Raw genomic sequence first — 20797 nt, forward strand, 5'->3', positions numbered from 1 at the left:
CTTTCGTACAGTACTTAACCAGTAAATGACATAGATACATTACTTAATAAACTGACATTAGGCAGACGGCGTCCGCCAAAAACATCGCGGCAAAAACATCGCGGACAAAAACGTCGCGGAGAAAACAATGCGAGGCGAAAACGTCGTGCTGCAAAACATGGTGGGAGAAAATAAAGCAGGAAGAAAACATCGCAGTTCTAAAAGCATCGTGGTCGAAAATAATGCGATTCAAAAGCTTCGAGGGTTAAAAACATCGTCGTCAAAAATATTGTCGTAAAAATTAAAGTGCCTACAAATCATCGCATGAGGATAACATCGCACATACGCTCTTTTTTGTTTTAAAAGCTATAAATGCATATTAATATGAATTTTATATTATATGAATATTCATATAATGATTTGGGAGTGCAGGAAGGATAGAGGGATATTTTTATTTCTGTATTTCATATTTTTGAATCGGCTAATAAATGTTTGTTGAAAAAGTAAGAAGGAAACTTATTAAAAGTTGAAAATGAGTAGAAAATTAATGCAACTTAACAAAATTTTAATTTTATATAGTTAATTACACCATTTTATATAGTTAATTACACCATTTTATATAGTTAATTACACCATTTACATAGTTAATTACACCATTTTGTTTACATAGTACGTCAACAAAAATATTTAGATATAAAAAAAATATTAAGAATGTTATGTTAACCTGGTCCCTTCGGGGCAATCGTTATGTTTACAGTGTTTAAATTAAAACTTTCTTCTGATACTATAAATGTGATAGATTTAAAAATAGAAGAGCATTATCCTTAACAATACATAATGTTCAATAATTGCTGATGTTTTAAGAAGTTAATTGCTAATGTTTACATAAGTGAAAGAACTATCAAGTGAAAGAAAGAAAATAACAAATTTCAAATGTGATTTTTTTTTTCATTTTTTGGTTGAAGCAATGTCTGGCTTGTCTACCTTGATGCAATCTTTCGTTATAAACACATATAAAAGTAGGATCTTAAAGCATTTCATTCAGAACTTGGTTTCAATACAAAATATAAATCCTAAATAGTTTTAAAGCCTTTTCAAATCATAGATTAAATAAGATTATATTCTTAATTCAAAGCATACTACAAAGCTTGGAACATGTTTTTTTTCCATTTTTGATAAAATTTGTTGAATCGAATCTGAAAAAATTCAGCTTACCTAGAAATGTTCAAGAATAAGATAGAATGCACTTTCATTTCTCTTAGTTTGCTTGTTATGTCTTGTCCATCGCACTGCAGGAGAAAATATAATTACAGAATTATATGATTCTAAGCGTTTATTACAAAAATCAACAACACATGAAAAATTACGTTCTAAGTATAATTTATCTAATAAAAACGAAAATTCTCCTTGAAAAGGAAATTTAGTGACACAACAAATTCTCATTGCGTTTCATAAATATTTACTTTTGTTATGCGAATTTTGAAGGGAATAAAATTGATGAAATATTATTTCTTGCTAGGTATTGCGCATCAAATTTAATAATTTAGATAAACATTCATATAATTTTAATTCAAGTTTAATGATGCAATGAAATTTTTTAAACACATTTTTCAAATATTTGTCCCATTATTCGTTTAAATTACATTTGTTAATTAGTATAAAGTAGTAAAATAGAAAAAAGGAAACAGAATTTTAATAAATGTTAAGAATGTATTTCTTAATGTGTTAAAAAAAGATAAATGGATATTGTTTTATCATTAAACCCCGAATATTGAAAGGAAATATTTTACTTTTAAGTAGGTTTTAAGGAGCAAAATAGCTGAACTACATATTTAAAAAAAATTCCTACTTTTTTATTTTTAGACCAAAGTCAGCAAGAGACTTTCAAAATATTTCAAAAATTTTCTATATACAAATCAAAATAAATAAAACTAGATAAAATAAAACTAGACGTTTTTGGGAATTTTTTTCAAAAAATGCATCAGCCCTTGTACAAGACTAGTAGACTTCAAAGCTGAAACATTGATGATTTCTTTACTGGTTTTTTCTCATGGCATCATATTTATATATTAATTTATCAGAAGTAAAAATAAAGCATTTTTTTACAAAGACCATCGTACGAGTTTAAACCTACGAAGACTGAGGTTAACGTCCTTTTATTGCTCTATTTTCATGACAGGATGCGTAATATTAGCTTTCTGCGCATAGATATTTTGATACTTTAGACACTAAGTGTTCATAAATACCTAACAAGTCATCCAATTTGTATGTCTCGTTAAGATATGGGACAATAACCTGCGTTGGGAGGTGACAACCCTTTATTCTCGAATTGGATTTTATGATAAAGAAGTCCTAACAGTTATGCCTAGATACTCCAGAAATAAATTATATTGCCTGCCATGATTTATATGTTCGTGTATAAATGGCCCAAATGCTTTATCGCTCACATTGTATGTTATTTCATGTCCTAAAATCGTGGTAACATTAATTAATTACATATGGTCTTTAGCGGAAATATTTTCTATTTTTCAGGCTATCCAGGTATTGAGGCTTAGGTACTTTTTGACTCCATAAGACTGATGATGTTCTGAGAGAAACAAGAATTTTTCATTTATGTAAAATTAGTATATAAAGACGTAATATTTTTTCATATCCCTAAATTTGGAAAACTTATAATTCTTCAGATTCTTTTAAAGTCAACTTGATAATACACGAATATCTTTTTATTTGAATTTTTTCGTACTAATAAGGCATTTTTAACTTCCAATTTTAAGACACGTTTTTTTTCTCAATGACGGTTGCAACTCATTTGCGTTGACTTCAATTAACAGTTGCCCACCAGCGGCCGAGCGGTAAAGACGCTGAACACTGGTAGTTCGGTCTGAGGTTCGAATCCCGCGAACGGGCTGTCCTCCACGATAGGCATCCCTCCCTTTAGGCAGATAGCCCTCGTGTGCTTTGCCATAATTAAATACACCAACACCAATCAATTAACAGTTATCTGTTGAACATATAAGTTAAATTAGATACTGCTAATCACAGCAAATTCTTAATGGCAAGGATCTGCGTTGTGAAGAGAAAAGCGTAAATAAATTATGTTTCCCTAAAAATGAAAACAGTACTCCATAACTTTACATAATTATTTAATCTAGGAAGTAAGACAATTTGCAATTAAAAAGAGTTTAAAATATAAAACCTTATATAAACCTGTAAGAACATACGATCGATGAAAAGAATATTGGATTTTAACTGAACTTCGAATAGGTTATGAAGGCATTCTTATCCTGCATTGAATTAAATTGTTTTCTATATTATTTTTCAGTAAAACGCTCTACAAATAGAAAAATTAAATGCAAGATATGTATTTTTTTACTTTCATACCTTTTTTTTTGCTTCATGTTTATGCAAAGAACGCTATCTATTAGAATTTAATTTAGCATGAGTAAACATTTTTATTAATTCTTGAAATTTGTTATGATCTTACTTCTAAGGTAACATAGTTGCAAAGATATTTCCATTTCCTCTGGATTAAATCCTTTCCACCAGCTTGACCGTAAAACATTTTGTTCCGAAATCTGCTGTTGAATTTGCTTGGTTGAGCCTCTATTGACAAGAAATAAAACTATAATAAAATTTTCAATCTGAATTTTGAAAGAAACTAAATATGCAACATTAACGAGCTCAAGAATTTTCTTTAATTTGTAAGTCCTTTAAATTATTTTCACAGACATAAAAATTATTAAAATTTATGTATCGCAAGATATTTAAAATAAATAAACTATATTTAAATTGCGAAAATGATATAAAAACGACTGAATTCGTTCAGTTAGAATAAGTTGAATTTTAGAATTCTTTTATTTCTGTGTAAATGCAATATATATTTCTCAGTGTTACATTAATTTGTATACAGCTTAAAGTGGTTTTAATTTAAGGTAAAAATCAAATTTCCTTAATTTAATTTTTTTAAATTCCTAATCGTAATTAAATAATGTTAATATTAGTGATAATAATAATTTAATACTTGATAAAGTAATGCGCAAAATTAATTTTTGTAGAGGTTTTATTTAAACACAAACTAATCAGGTATTTTCCTTAATTATTCATTTTAAAATTATTTTTGTGGAACTTACCATTAGCTCAGTCTTATTAATTGTAAGTTTGTAAGGTTTCATTCTACTAAATTCTGATTGTTGTTTAAGAATTTTTTTTATAAAGAAATGTTCCTAAGTAATCAAATAAGTCTAAATTATAATAGTAATGGTAATAATAATTAAACGCCTACATAAATAAATTTGCAGATACTCAGTTATAAAAAAAACACTTGCCTGCAACCTGATTTGAACTCTATGGTAGGGCCGAGAGTGAAAGTTTTCGTTAACTGAAACTCGGAAAAGTAGCTCGAATGCTAACGAAAGAAAACATTAGAAATGCTTTTTGTCCTGTGGATCTCAAAGCATAACCTGAGTAGGAAAACAGTGGACCTAGGAACCTAGGAACTGAACTGGCTTCAGATCTTAACAGAGGAAAGTTGTGGGATGGGTATTGGGAACGAATCGTCAAGCAGCGAAGAGATAATTTCTAATTTCTATACTCGATATCAATGAATTTCACTAATGCTAATTTCAGGTTTCAGTTGGAGACTTGAATCTTTTGCATTTACCTCCTGTGTCCATAATTCTACCTAGAAATTTATCAATTCTGCTGCTTTGTAGAAATGATGTTGATAGTATACAAGAAATTTCCGATACCAGCGTTCAGAGAGGATCCTTTTCCATACATCAAAGCTCTCGCGTTTGATGTGAGGATTATTTATTCTGTCTTTAAGCTGTAAGAATTCCGGCCAGATTTCAGAGTTGCAAGGATGACCTTCCTGACATCGAGGGCTATTAACTTTTCCTTCCGATGGCAGAGGATATATATGCGTAAGATAATTGTGAGCCCACTTGAGACAAACGTATGGGTAAAGATACATGAACTTCGTGAGCCCATAGTGCAGAAGCAAATTGTTAGATTTTTCGGGTCTTGTAAGATCTAATGTTAATCTGATGAAAAGAAAACTCTTTGAAGTTGAAAACATTATATCCTTCATCGTTTTCGGACTCTTCGATGAAGAAATTCAGAGACGTTTAGTCATTTTCATCTTGTTTAGTATTAGCATTTCATTTTGGTGGCTTTTTTCATGATGAATGAGGAAGATAGCTGATGGTAGTTTTGATAGGAGACTACTGCTGACAGAAAATCCCGCCCCGTAGGAGAAGTTTTCGTGAGAAAAAAAAATATGCTTCTTTGTAATCTGTTTTTAGATAGCGTGGACATTGATTTGTCAAGTTAGAGAGCTGCCCAGACGATATATTGTTAGTGACGCCGATTACCATCCCGCCGCTGGAATTCCATCCCGGGCAGAAGCTTAAGAGTTAGAAAGGCCCGGTGATACCTAATATGCCTAGACAGATGCTCGAGTTTCAACCTTGCTTCAACCTGTGGCTGTACCTGTCAAGCTCGAGGGTTGCAGTACTTGGAAGGAGGAATTGTTGAATGTCTGCGTTCAGCTTGAGTTATTACCAGCTATTATTGTACTCTTTATTGTGCCTGTTGTCCTAATAAGTTGTTTACTACTACCTGTTTATCTGGGCTTATTATTCAAAGACATATCAAAGATTCCGTAGCGCGCAACAATATGTTTCCATTCCTATTTTCTTTGAATACGAAAGAAACAACAGAAATCTGTAACAAATTACGCATCATTGCTTTAAAAAAATGGCTTGGTATTGAAAACATTTACAATATAAAATTTATGTAGTTAAGCACTCAGCTCAGGTAAAAAGTGCAATTATAAGTCGTAAGTTGAATTTAGCTTAATTCGGGGGGGGGACAGAATACAATTTATTTAAAGAATTTGATTTTAAACAGCCCATTGATGGAAAATACCCATTCATTTTTAAAGCAAAAATATTAAACACTTACAAAAGCGTATATAATTTTGAACATACTATGACCTGCTGCATAATAGATACTACTGCAACTCCTTTTAGCAAGTTTTTTAATATATGCCTCCTGTAGCAATCAGACGATTTTTCAGTAGTTGAAGTCAGTAATACCACATTGAAATCAATCTCTTTAGTGTTAGTGCACTCTCACAAACTCTGTCTGAAAACTTTCATGTTGTACTTTCAGAGCCAACTTCGATAATTTTATGAGCCTGAGTACGTGATTTTGTATTTGAATTTTAAAAAACAAATTCAGCGGGCCTTCAAATTTAGTATACCATTCACAAATTTTCTGTGTGCAGTAACACAGTGCGTTTACATTAAACCAGTATGTAAACTGACTCACCCTATATATTGAATAATGGTAAATGTTGATAAATCTGTAGGTAATATATACTTCATGACAAATAATACTATCTGTTATAAAATATACGCTGGACGGGCTTGATTGTCAGCATATTTACCTCTAGCTTCATGGAATTCGAGAGCAATTCTAGCGTCTACTCCGAGGGAGAAATAATTATTGACAACATTAAGAGGCAAATCCTTTCTTCCTTCCTCGGCGTTGTTGAGATCGGCTTTGGAATTCGGGTTTACTTTCAGCATCCACCTGAAATAAAATTAATCTTGCAGCATTCTAGTATTATTTAGGAAAAAAAAATTATATACTCAACAAAGTATGGACAAATTCATGCATTCGATGTTAAGAACTATAAAGTGCAACATGAATATTTGTATACAAAGTTCTTGCAAAAACTCTCGAAGTTTTTAAATACAATTACTTAATTAATAGTGTAAAAACCGAAATATATTTATTTCTAAATTCTTCCGGTGATGAAAAGAAGATTCTCAATTCAACGATAACCGAGCGTCTTCATAAGTAATTGGAGGCACAACCGAAATGCAAACCGGAGGTTTGGAGTTTGAATCCCGAAGATCGCGCATTTCTTCAGTTTCCTGGCTTCTAAAAGTTCTAAAATAAAGCCTCTACAATAGCCTCATAACTAAAATGAGATAGGCGATAATTCTTCACCACCAGCATTTGGCGGCTTGTTCACTGTATCCATAGCCACTCTTTAAGAGGAGGAGAACTTTCTCTGTGCCTTCATTATGTAATTGGAAGCACATCCGACTAGCAATCGAGAGGTTCCCAGGGATTCGAGAGAATTCGAAGCCCTAGGAAGGCACCGCATGTTTTTAGCCTTTCCTGCTCCGGAATAAACCTTATGGAATCTACAATTTTCGCGTATTACTTTTCCAATTTGAGCAAATAAAATTTTCAAGTTTTTTTCACCGAGGACATACAAGGATTTTCTCATAATGTTTATTCTAACATAAAATAAAACACGGAAAATTTTATACACTGCGAAATGTGTGGAAATTGTTTGAATATCTTATTTATTTACTGATTCAGTTATTTTAATCTATACTGCCTGATTGACAGAAAGTAACACCATGAAGGATTACTCAAGCCGTTCACATACTATATAGTCAAAAATGTGCAGATAAAATAATTTACTTTTTCACGTACAATCAATATTTCTGTGGCCTAGAATATAAGGTGATCAAAAAGAACTGGAAAGCATCTGTACACGCCACAAAGCGTTTGGGCAGATTTGTACAAGGTCAGAGCCATATACTGTTCAGTTCAGCCATAATCCGTTTAAACAATTATGTTTAGATGCCCTACAGATGTGGTAACGTCAACCGTAGCACTTCATCAACTTAACGGCATCTGTTAATGTGCCCATAATTCGCATAAGAAGTGAGCCTGTGCTGGCGTTGATAACATCTCAAAAACTATAACTCCGCATTAACGGATGTTAAGATGCTAGCGGTAGAAGTATTCACTTGATTGCCACATCGCCTCCAGAATTTTAAAGATGATCATTAGTGATGATTCTGAGTAACGAAACAGAACTGAATTTGTCGCTGAACCACTGTTACATTTTGCACCCGATACGACGTCATTCCAAGCGATTATGATAACACAACATCTCGCTTTAGTCTGCATGATTGTCAAAAAGTTTTAATCACTTACCAATGTGTCTTTACACCAATGTGTCTAGTCTGCAGTTTTCATTTTGCTGCATTCACATCTGCATAGTATGATATTCTCTCTATTAGGCATATTTGTTTTATTTTTTAATCTATCTGAGACAAAATACAGACCTACAACCTACGCCACTGATGCAGAAACACTAATCAAACTCTTAATCTTGTGAAAAATAATCACTTATTTAACGATCATGCTTCAGTATCTATCTAAGCGCTTTATGAAACTGATACCGTTTTTAACACTAAAATTAAATTATTCCGTACGTAGACATTTTCGCTCTATGGCGTCCTTTAATAATTGAAAAAGGTTTCAATATGATTGCTTACTGGGGATTCAGCTGTTACTGATCTCTCTATAACAGTTACACAAAACCATTTTGACATATTGAAGTTTCAGTTCCTAAATAAATATGACTGAGACAAAATCCGAAGCAATTCTGAGCAATTCAGGATATCTTTAAACAGGTATCAAAAATGATTTCGCGTTAAGTATATGAACCTTTAGATGGTCTATATTTAATTTCCTTTCCTTTTAAAACAGCTCTTTTATGCAAAATAAAAATGTCTCGGTCATCTAGATATAGGGAAAAATATGTTTCCGAATTCAGTTACGTAGTTCTAATATTAATATAAATGTTCTTTATGGTTTGGCAAACAGAATTGCAATACCTAGGATGTTTGTGCGTTGGCACTTGGACTTTATGTACTCCAAACCTAATCTTGTAGAGACATTAGGTATATTTTATTGGAAGCAGGCAAGATGAAAATTTCGCAACGCCTTCGCTGGGAATCGAATCACGGACCTCTGAAATACCGGCCCAGCGTGCAGACCACCACACCACGAAGGCACGCTAGGAAGGCGGGAGAAATACCTCATAATCTTTGCAATTTTTTCTCTATGGGTTCGTCAAAGAATTACTCTGCGAAGTCCCCTGCACTCAACATATTATTAAAACATTAATAGTGAATTTATACAACAATGTATTTATTGCACAGGAAATTTTAGAACAATTTGGTCCAGAATTGCCTATATGTTTAAAGTGCATTGCTTCACAAACGACACACGCTTTGATTGTTCTGATATAGCAAACTCATATATTTTCGCTATCAGATGATATATAACACATGTTTGCATCACAATAATAACTGCATAAGCAATTTAAATAAGCTTTGCTTTTAAATGTCTTGTAAAAATACTAAAACATGAATTATTAACAAAATAAAGTGATAACATGGAACAGCAATATTTTACATATATCTGAATTTTTTAAAAGCTATATAAATGAATCTGTACATTAATATTTTTATTTTAAAAACTACTTGAAACTAAATAGAAAAATATATCCTAATGAGTAAAATATTATATTTAAAACTTAAATAGCGTTTTATAGAGTTTTAATTCATAATACAAATCAAATCGCACTTACCTGTCTAGCTTAACGATTTCGCCCTCTTCTATATTAGTTAATATTTTGGTCAGAGGTTCATCTGTGTATCCCTGAGAACAAAAACAAACAAAAATAATTATTCTTAAAATTAAAAAAGTATCTGTATAAAAATAATAATGCAGAATTGGCCGAGTTATTTTATATATTATTATAACCACACTTTATAGATATTGTTACGAAATGTCCAGGCGCGGTAATATAGCTTCCCCAGCAAAGCAGGTTTAGTGTTGCTAGAAAACGACAAGGGAAAGCAGAGTTGCCACATTTGACGAGAAATCGTCCATTTAGTGACAAAACTGGCGATATGCCATAGACGGATGGAGAACCTTCAGGAACAAATTTTTACTGGTTTATCCCAGAATGTTCTCGAACATAAGCCAAAAGCTACATAAACCCTGTTGGTACGCGGAGCATCAGTCAATGTCGAGTCCATCGAGTTGATAATGAATCAGTGAGTACCTATTCGAGTCAGTTAAGAGTCAGCGAGCGAGTGTTTCGTAGTCTAGTGCAGTGGTGCGCAAACGTTTTTCGACTGCGACCCCTTTTGTAGACAGAAAATTTTTGGCGACCCCTAGAGATAAATGTTCACAAATACAATGTATATTTTGCGCGTTTCTTTCGTTTCATCGAATAAAAACATCATCATATCTGACTCATATTAATTTTATTTATAATTTTAAGAAAATATTTTTTGTATAACACAAAAATCAGTACCCTTTAATGAGATGTACGTGGCTGCAAGTTTCTAATTATCTCATCGATGTTTGGATGTATGTTGCTAATTGCAATTCGCATATCATCTTCAGGGTTTAAACGCGAACGGTATTTAGTTTTTATTGAAACTAGTTTGCTAAATCCAGTTTCACATAAATACGTTGATGCAAATTGTATTAACACTCTGATGGCATTCTTGCATAAAACGGGATATTGTTTTTCCACAGATAACCAACATTTTTGGCAAGGCTGAGTCTTAAATGGATTTCGAAGACTATAATCACTAATTAGATCTATCAATTGCTCTTTCTCACTAATTTGAAGAGTTGAACTGCGTATGTTAAAGGAAAATGGATCACGAGTCCAACAAAATCGTTTTTAGGAAAATCCTCGAAAAATTTTCCTTTAACTTTTCAATGTGATTAGAAATGATGTTTTCAAATGTAAATATATTTATATTATTTTCCTTGATAAAATCGTTAAAGCAAGGGAACATGTCGATGTTGTTTTTATTCAGTTCAGTTTGCCAGAGACTAAGCTTATTCTTAAAAGCTTGAATTTTACTGGGTGAATTTATGATAGTTGAAGTTTCACTCTGCAAGCTCAAATTTAAGTCGTTAAGTTTTTCGAAAATATCAACTAAATAGCTCAGCTTCCCTAGCCAAACTTCATTGATATAATAACTTGCCAATCTATGTTTCTTTTCGATTAAAAACATGTACACTTCATTTCTCAAATCAAATATCCGTCGTAGTATTTTCGCACGTGAAAGCCATCTGAACTCGGTGTGTAACAGTAATCTCTCATACGTTGAGCCCATCTCATTGCAAAGTATTGAAAAGAGACAGCTGTTGTAGCTGTTGCATTTAATGTAGTTAATTGAACTAACAGCGTCTTGTAATATGTTGTGCAACTCTTCATCCCTATCTTTTGCAACAAGAGCTTGCCGATGAATCACACAGTGATTAAATACCATATGAGGCGCCACCTTCTGAATTAAGCCTCTGAGCCCTTTATTCGAACCTGTTAATGCTGCAGCACAGGTTCAAACCGCAACACAGTTTGCCCAGGTAAGGGACTTTGTTTCAAAATATTAATTTATTACTTCGAATATTTTTTCTCCAGTTGTTTTTCCTTCCAAACTTTTGCAACATAAAAACGTTTATGTTATATCTTAATTAAAAATAAACCTAACGTAAATAATTAGTTGTGAAATTTTAGTAATATCGGTAGTCTCGTCCAGTTGTAAAGCAAATGCAGATGAATTTTGTATGCGTTTTATGACTTCTGACTCGATATTTCGTGACATTTCGTAAATCCTCCGAGACACGGTATTTCTTGATAATGGTATTGTTTTTAGTTCATTTCTATATTTATCGCCATGCATAATTGATGTCATCATAGTTGCTGCAGGAAGGATAAGGGATTCTCCAATTGTATGGGGTTTCATTGTTTTTCCTTTTAGATAAGAAACTTCTAAAGAAGCTCGTAATGCTTTATGAGGTATTGTTGTAAATTTCTTTAAATGTGCACTTTGAATTTTCAGATTTTCAGCTCGTCTTTGAAAAAAATCGGCATGTTTATTTTGAAGTTCTTTATGTTTAGTTTCCAGGTGTCTTTTTAATTTAGCTGGTTTCATGCTCTCATTTGCTAATTTTTCGTTGCAAATGACACATATCGGGAGTTCTTTATCATCAACAACACAAAATGTAAAACCATACTTAATAAGTTCCTCATTGTATTTTCTTATTTTTTTAGATCGGGCATTTAGTTCAGTATTTTGCGACTCCTCATCAGTATTTGTTCGTTTGTTAGCTGAAGATGTACCTGGTGTACGTATTACCCATTTATCCCTTATGAAGATAGGGGTTAAATTATTTAAACTAAAACAAATAATATATAAAATTTTATCATTTTTTATTCGTGAAATTCAATAAAATTAACAGTCTTTCTGTAATGATAGTACATACCTGATAACAAAGAGTAACAAAGCCCGATAAAAATATTAAAAATCATAATTACACAACGTTACATGATAAAACTCGAGGATAAACTAAAACAATTGCTGGCCAACTGCTACATGTTACAACTTCATGCGAACACTTCACGTCGTCACTCTGACTATCAGATACACCGCGTACCTCGCCATCTGATTGGCTGATCACGGAAACGAATTTTGCCTCTTTCCCTGCGGTTAACGTCTAGTCAAATAGGCGCTTTTCAGTAAAAATGGCGAATTACCGCGAAGAGGGCGCTATCTACCGGAGTGAAAAACTTGCGTCTTCACACTTTACATACATTACACATTACGGTCAAAGAAAGAGCGGACAGCATGAAATTGAAATTAAACAGTGAGTGACGGCGCTTCACTCTTTATATATACACTGTATGGTATGCAGCATGCAGGCATAATGCATTTCATAAAAATTTGGCGACCCCCAAAAAACTTCTGGCGAACCCTAGTTTGCGCACCACTGGTCTAGTGCCGAGTTGGTCGTCGAGTCTCTTAGAGCATCGCGAGTTAGCGCATCGTCGAGTTTCATATAAAAGTGTGTTGAGCACCGATAACGATCGAACCGAGGCGGGAGCTGAACTGTAGTGTATCGTCGAGTGCATCACGAATAGTAGCGTGGAGAGTCTCGAGAGTACGTAGATTTCCGAGAACGACTGAGGAGATCGGGAGTTGTACTCTGGTACTTTGCCGTGAAGCTGTTTTCACCGTTATAGCTTGAGGCTTGATGGCTTGGAGGCTGCGTCGCTGATTGTTTCAGAGTGTTTACAGTAGTTCTTCGACGACTGTAAACGTGTTATTGGAGCTATCTTGAATAATGCTGGCCAATAAACTGTTTTGATACTTCATCAAGTGCTGTCATCGTTATTCACTCCAAATCCACGAACCCTTAACGTACGTTCAGAAAAAACAAACGTAACAATATTTTCAACAATGAAATGCTTTTACTTACGTATTTTATGTATCTTATAAAATAAATCTAAACTATATTGCTAAAACCAAAATAAGGGGAGAACATTCTGGAATATTCTATCGAGATCAATGTTTCTGGGCTTGGATGATAAGTAAATATATCTAGAAAATTAGTTTTCCAAAGAACAATAGGTAGATATTGAAGAGTGAACATGCTCTAAGAAAGAGCCTGGAAAGTGTTTGTTTAAACAAACATTTTTCAAAACCTTAACATTATTTTTGTCTGCACAACAATCACTTAAAAATAGCGAAGGATGCGAAAAAAAATCACTTAAAAATTGCGAAGGTATTAAATCTTGTTAATATAATCGCAATTTACGAGAGGTAGTAAAATAGTTTTATTACTGCATCCCAAAATTCACTAGAATATGTGGACTATTATGCCAATCGTTTCCATTAACTAATTTGTTAAATTGCTTACTATATTGGTTGTTCATACTGGCTGTATTTGGTGACATAGACAGTCGCGTGAATGAAAATTGAAGAAAGAGATGTTTGAAGCAGCAATTCAGAGCGAGGGATGCTGCAGTGAAATACAGGAGCGTAAAAAAAATCCAGAACTCTTTTCCACTAATAATTCAAATCATCAGTATAACTATATGCCCGACATTAAGATTAATGATTGAACAATTACGCAATATTTTGACTAAAAGTTTGATTTTTATTTCTTTCTCATGCTTTGAAACTGTGCTTAGCTCTATTCCGTTTAAACGTAGCATTTTTTTCGTTCTGCATAATAATTGGTAAAATGTTGAAATCTCTCACTTGTTAAGAATCCTTTATTTTCATGAATACATTTCATGTATAGTTTTCTTATTTTCATAATTATGTTACATAAAACAGGAAATGTTTACTTTTATCCATGGTTTCATTTATCCGAGATTTTACATAAGAGCAATATGGACACACTTCGCTTGTATAAATATATAAGGAATAGAATATAAAAATATAGGAATATAAAAGTCTTGAGACACAATATATGCACCATAGTCAGGCATTAATCGGAATAAATGTTTTACTTGTTAAATGCACAATGTTATTCAAATTTATTGGTATGTGAAATGCTTCAATTTAAAATATCTCAAAAAACTGTCTGACATTTTTACTGCCGTGTAAATAGTCTCAAACCATGAAATGCATTAAACTAAATTTTAAAATCATGGTTTTTTTTTTTTTTTTTTTTTTTTTTTAAAGCACAATATGCATGTAATATTAGGGTACATTTTATATAAAATATTTTTCTCTAAGATAAAAAACTGAACTTAAACATTCTCTAATATTTTCTATTTTAAATGAAAAATTCACGTCACAAATGTTATCAGCCTTAATATTTTATCAAAGAAAATATTTAAAAAAATTCTTAAAAGTTAAAGAAATCTGAAGAGGTAAAATAAAATAAAATTAATTTTTATTCCATTAAAATACCGTTGTAAATATCTTTGACTAGGAATAGTTATTATTAGAAGATAAGTTATTGCAGACATTAATATAGAAGATTTTGGTTGCTAATATTGGTTGGATACTAAGAATACGTTTTTATTTGCAATGGGGATTTAGCTACATTGCAAATTTACATGTAATAATTTGAACAATAATTTGTAATCACAATTTTTATTATTATTTCTTCCCTAAAGAGAGGTATCATAGCCTAGCTAACAGAAATGTATTTGAAATTTGAAATGAAGTAGAATATTTATTTTAATTAAATTTTTTCTTAAATTTATTTAATAGAAGAAATACATTAATATAAACCTAGCATAAGTTATAAGATATTTTAAAAATACTCTACATTTTTCACAGACTATTGCCATCGTTGATATCGAACATGTTCGTTATTATTAATAATTGCAAGATAAAATTAAAAGTTTCATCGCTATTAAAATTATGCAAAATGTACGGCTTTTATGTGGTCTATATCTAATATTTATATGGGTTATATCGATGAGCAATTCCTAAATTTAAAAAAAAAATCAAAATTTCTGTTGTCATTGCTGGCAACAAAATATTTTTTCAGATAGCAACAAATAAGCGTTTTGAAATTTTGAAATAAAATTGTGTAAGTTTAAAGTCTTATTTTCATGTTAAGTAATGTTTATTTCCTACAAGATAAGAGTGTTACTTACATTTTCAATTTTATTTTCAAACCTTTTGTTTGGCTCTAGCAGTCCTCTTATTGAGTTCGCCATTCGGTGTTTATTCATAGTTAATTTTGTTCACTGTGTGAAAGATGCCTATAGATGCGAGATAACGCCACAATCTGGGCCTGACCATTTTCAAATTTATTCCCAGGAAGACTTAACGGAACGTGATACATGTGCAACGTTGAATACATGTGCCTTCAGTGTTCTTCTTTACACGATACAGTGGCTGTAATAGTGAATCTGAATACTGTTATTGTAAAGAAAATTTCCGGTTTTGATATCTCTTTACAGTATAATTAGTTAATTTTGAAAATTGTATTACAAACAAAAGCGAAATTCATAGTAATTTAATGAAAAATGAGTATTAAGTTGTTTACTAAGCTTTGATAGACAACCACAATGAAATAATAATTTATAGAAAGCTACAGTCTTTTCGAGGTAAATAAAACTGTTTGATTAGTTTCTGTTTAATAGATTATGAAATTAGTCCTTTGATTACGATATATTAGAAATGTCAATAAATAAAGAAAATTTATTAATTCGATGATAAATATAAAAACGAGTATTTTCTTTTTTTCCTTTGTTATCTCGTTATTAAAGCTTTAATATCTCGTTTATTAAAACGCTCAGATTAAAAAAATCTGAATCATCTGAAAAAATAATAAATTGCAATAATTTAATTTACAGTTAAGTTTTAAAATCTTTTACATGGCTACATCTTTGTCAGAGTTTAGTAAATTGCTCCACTGGTATACCGTAATCTAAAAAAAATTGAACCGACTAATAGTTCGCATTGCCTTTATAAGCTAAAATTTAGAAACATTATGAGAAGTAATTAAAATGCACCTTTAGGAGAGGCGAAATACACAGACTGAAATTCGAACTTATTAAAAACTATTTTTTAATATTTCTGATTGAAATATTTTGCAAATTTATTTAAAGAGCAATCGAAATAAGGTATTCGAATATTGGTACCAATAAAACAATATCGGAAATAAAATCTAATCCAAAATCTGCTGCTGGGTGTTATTATGAAGAATTAATTTTTGAAGCAGTATCGAATCAGAATTTTATCGCAGATTGCTATTTGGGTCAGTTTATACAACTGACAACTTTTGAGAATTGAATATAGTTAAATTACTTTAGAAACAACTTCGGCATTCTGGATCTGAAAAAGTGGTTATTTTTAAGTTGTGGAATTGAAGATTGAAAATGTGGTTAAAGTTTGGTATTTTACGAGGTGTGAGAAAAAGAAACGAGACTAAGTGTGCAGCTTGAAAACAGAGGGGAGTTGGCAACAACTGTTTTGGTGACGTCATGCCACACACCTCCTCTATCCATGTGGCCAGTTTCGACTTAACCGAACCGCGCCAGTGGAGTATTACGTCTTTGAATGAACTCGTGTAACTGCATTCTGCCGGAAAAATGTCTAATGTAAAAAACCGAACAGCAAATCAACATCAAGTTTCTTATGAAACTTAAGAAATCAGCCACAGAGGAAATATTTCAAATGTTAACCGAGGCTTATGGAAACGACACTTTGTCTCATGCTCGTGTGTTTGAATGGCATAAGCGCTTTTCAGGGGAAAGGTACAGTGTGAAAGATGATGAACATGCTGTGCGCCCCCTTGGGTGCCCAGCACGTTCATCATGATTGAATGGGCCAGTAGTCAGACTGTTAATCAACACTACTACATAGAAGTACTAAAAAGATTTCATGAAAAAATTAGGGAACAAAAAAGAGCCACAGTCGTGGAGTGATGAATGGCTGTTGCACCAGGACAATGCATCAGCTCACACGGCCCTATCTGTTAAGCAGTTTCTGACCAGCAAATATATTACTGTGATAGGGCATCCACCTTATTCACCTGATATGGCTCCATGCGACTTTGTTTTATTTCCTAAACTTAAACCTTATTTAAATGGAACCCATTTTACCTCAGCTGATGAGGTTCAGGCAAAAATGGAGAATCTTTTGAAGGACCCTCCAGAAACCTCGTTCCATAACTATTACCAGCAATGGCAGCACCAAGTGCAGAAGTGTGTGAATGCTGAAGGGAACTACTTTGAAGATGATAATATCACAGAGAGCTGATTCTGTAAGTACAATGATTTATTGGATCAGTTTCCTTTTTTTGTGTCACTCCTTGGATGTATACCAAGTTCTGCTTTATATTAAAAACATTCCATTTAATTAGCTTGAGGGAATTTGCTTCAGTGTCACTGATATGTTAGAACTGAATTTAGAATGCGAAACTGCTATGTAATTACTATTTATTCAAAACACAGGGCTTAAATAATTTTAACGGTAAACCCATGATATTCAAAATTGCTTTCATCACAAAGAAAATCAAAACTGCAGAGAATTTATAAACGTTTCTAGGTACTGTCTTGTTAATATGGCTATCCTAATTAGTTAATTAATTAGTTGCCAAAATTGACAATCGTAATCAGATAATTTCTTATGTGCAGGTTTTAAATATCACCATACGCCTTTTTGGGAGTGGCTTTGGCTTAAGTAAATTTTATGATGTTATTCAATAAGATAAATTTATGAGATTCATTACACAAAACAAAATTAAATCTAAACTACGAATGGTAGTTACGTGTTCATGCGAGTAATCTGTTATAAATAATTTTATTTTTGTAAAGTAAGAAATCAACTATTTAAATCATTTCAAATGATTTTAAAGTGAAATCCTTCTTACAGAACTGAAATAAAATAATTTTTGGAATAAGAAGTGGTATTCTACGATGTACGTTTTATGAAACTTGTACTTGAATTCATACCTACAAGCTGAGTGTCTAAACAGCAATGCACAGATAGTTCATTCCAACTGCAAAAGTGCACCTTCAAAGATCGTTCACCTGGTCAACGCACATCGATGTTACTCAAGGGAAAGCCCACGGTATTACTAGAAAACTTTATTTTCTATTGTCTGACTCCTCTGGACATAGCATGACTCGAAAAAAAAAAACGAATTTTCACTGCAGTCATCTGCCGCATATTCACATATGCCTTGTTTGTTTGGGCGAATGCCAGAGAGAATGATAAGTTACAATTTATTCAGAACAAATTCCTACAAATCATTACTGGAGCACCGTATTATATCAGAAACAAGAATATCCATAGAGATTATTTGTAAGGAACTACATCAATAGACTCAACGATAATTTCTAAAATCAAATGTTATCTACTTCGCTGATTTTTCTCAAGAACTGAATTATGAAGTTTTCGAATAAGATTATTGCGTTTAATATGAGGAATAACAACTCTTAATTTCTCTCTTCATTTCTGCTACTGCCAAACGACGCCTTCCTCACAGGAAATCGTAACTTACTAGACTTATTGTCTATATTACACAACATTTTCAACGTAAAGGTGATATCCTTATACCAACGTGATGTAGTTCCGCAGCGGTTCTGACATGCAAATCCTTATGGCAATTCACTATGCGGTGGATCTGCCGGTCATCATTTCGGAGCTCAGCTGTAACAATTTTATTTCTTTTAGGTTATTCAATTCAACCTTGATAGATCAGTGTCATGACTTATGTATTTTATCCTGCATTTTTCATGCCACCCATTCTTATGGTATGAAATTTTAAAATATTCACCATGCTCGCAGACCAGTGATGCACACTTGGTCTGCGATTTGAGACTTATCGTTTCGGACAGTTCTCCTGTAGGAACTTCTACTACGGATTTAGTATATTTATGGATTATGTTCGTCTTTTCTGAAATTTTTACTGCATTGTAAATATTGTATTATTATCCCAAAGGGGTAATTTCCCTAGAAAGGCTATTTATCTCGTTTTGGCATTTTGCGTTGATTCACTATAAACGGCAACTCACTTTTTAAATTGTTGACGCAATATTAGATTCCTGTATTATATTTAAAGAAATTAAATAATGAAGATTCTGCATAAATGTATATATGTTTCTCGCATTGTGATCATAGCGGTACCCAGAGCCATCAAATTTTGAATAACGTGCATCTACATCCGAATATGGGCATCTGGAAGTCCAAATTTGGAATCTGGAATTTGTTTTATTATCTATCGCTGTTAAGAAACTCAACGATTTCAGTGCGAGCAATGGCAACATTGTACAGAAAAACAAAACATTTTTATTTCCAGTGTGCGAGACTGTGTATTGGAAATTCTTAATATATACACTTTCAAATATTTTGTGATATTGCTGTTGAGTTGAATTTTATGGTTTTATTGCGAAGAATATGATATTTAAGAAACACATATGATATTAAAGGTAACACACAAAATGTTAAAAAAACGACCTTCGGGAGTAATATAAAATCTAAAAGGTCTCATTTTTATTTTTTTAAATTTGATTTCTCATTGTTTCTCCTGCACCGTAAATGTGTTGTACAGTATTGACCGCAACTTCATGATTTCGACACTTCTCCGAAGTCCGAAATTCCTCATTTTCAATTACATTTTAATTATTGATCTTTCACTTAGAGATGCACTAATGTAATTATTAGCTCGAGGTCCATTATAGGAGTATCCCAAGTTGCAGAGAAAGATTGCTCAACATTCATTTTAAAACTCAGAGTGCACAAAAATGATATCATCTGAAGAATTACCATAAGTTCTATTCAAATACTATAATAAATCTAAAACGATATATAAAAGAAATTAAAAAAAAAAAAAAACTTTTTCGCAGACGATTCAGCGCCGCTTACCTAATGCGCATGCACTACTGATTAATTCAGTTCTCACTTCGCGGCAAGGCAAAAATACATAAAATTCAAAATATTTTCATTACAATTTGAAAGCTATAGAAAAACATAAAATATCAAATACAGTTAAAACAATTAAAAAAACAATTTTTACTATTAATTTTACAGTTTCTATGTAAAAATAATCTAATAACTTAAATATCAATTCCATAATGAATTAAGCATAATTTAATCCGCAATAATAAAAAGAAGACGTTACTTTGTTGCTGGGAAGCTTAGATTCTTTAGATTGGCAACAAATCCACTATTCTGGTAAGTTAACAAACATGGACGCCATAGTAACCAGAAAGTAGGCTTAGCCGCACTTAAAAAACTTTTAAATTTTTGATAATTCCACAGTTATTGCATGTAGATTAACTAAAAGCATAAAACCCTTAACCGGGAGACAAGAACAACATAATTTAATCATTTTTAAAGCAAAAAATGCACAATTTACAAATATATAAGAATAAAGAAACTGAGATCACTGAGCCGGGTATCAAAGTGGATATATATATTAAATGTATGTATATACGTTTGGTGCGGCCGACTGCAACCAAAATACTAGGTGCACATCTAACATGTTATAGCAGTCCTAGATACAAAATTTCAACGTTCTGAGGCTACTCGTTTTTAAGTTATGCGAGGTACGTACGTACGTACAGACGCCACGAAAAATTCTCTTCAGAATTCATTTTAAAGCAGTTTTGTATTTTTTTTTTTTTTTTTTTTTTTTTTTTGAGGAA

The 20797-nt window shown here is 32.2% G+C and overlaps 1 protein-coding gene across 2 annotated transcripts in view; it reads right to left on the minus strand.

Moving 5' to 3' along the window:
- The window catches only part of rdgA (retinal degeneration A), a 160252-nt gene that overhangs the window by 70225 nt on the left and 69230 nt on the right, over positions 1 to 20797 (minus strand). For both annotated transcript variants that reach the window (XM_085815936.1, XM_085815929.1), the window contains exons 11-14: positions 9452 to 9522; positions 6431 to 6576; positions 3464 to 3582; positions 1195 to 1268 (exon numbers count right to left, since the gene is read on the minus strand). In XM_085815936.1, the coding sequence (XP_085672062.1) occupies positions 1195 to 1268; positions 3464 to 3582; positions 6431 to 6576; positions 9452 to 9522 (410 nt within the window). The remainder of the gene's footprint in view (positions 1 to 1194; positions 1269 to 3463; positions 3583 to 6430; positions 6577 to 9451; positions 9523 to 20797) is intronic.

This window comes from Stegodyphus dumicola, chromosome 1 (assembly GCF_044657685.1).
Source record: "Stegodyphus dumicola isolate Sdum_Otavi_A_Nest chromosome 1, ASM4465768v1".
Classification (NCBI taxonomy): Eukaryota; Metazoa; Arthropoda; class Arachnida; order Araneae; family Eresidae; genus Stegodyphus; species Stegodyphus dumicola.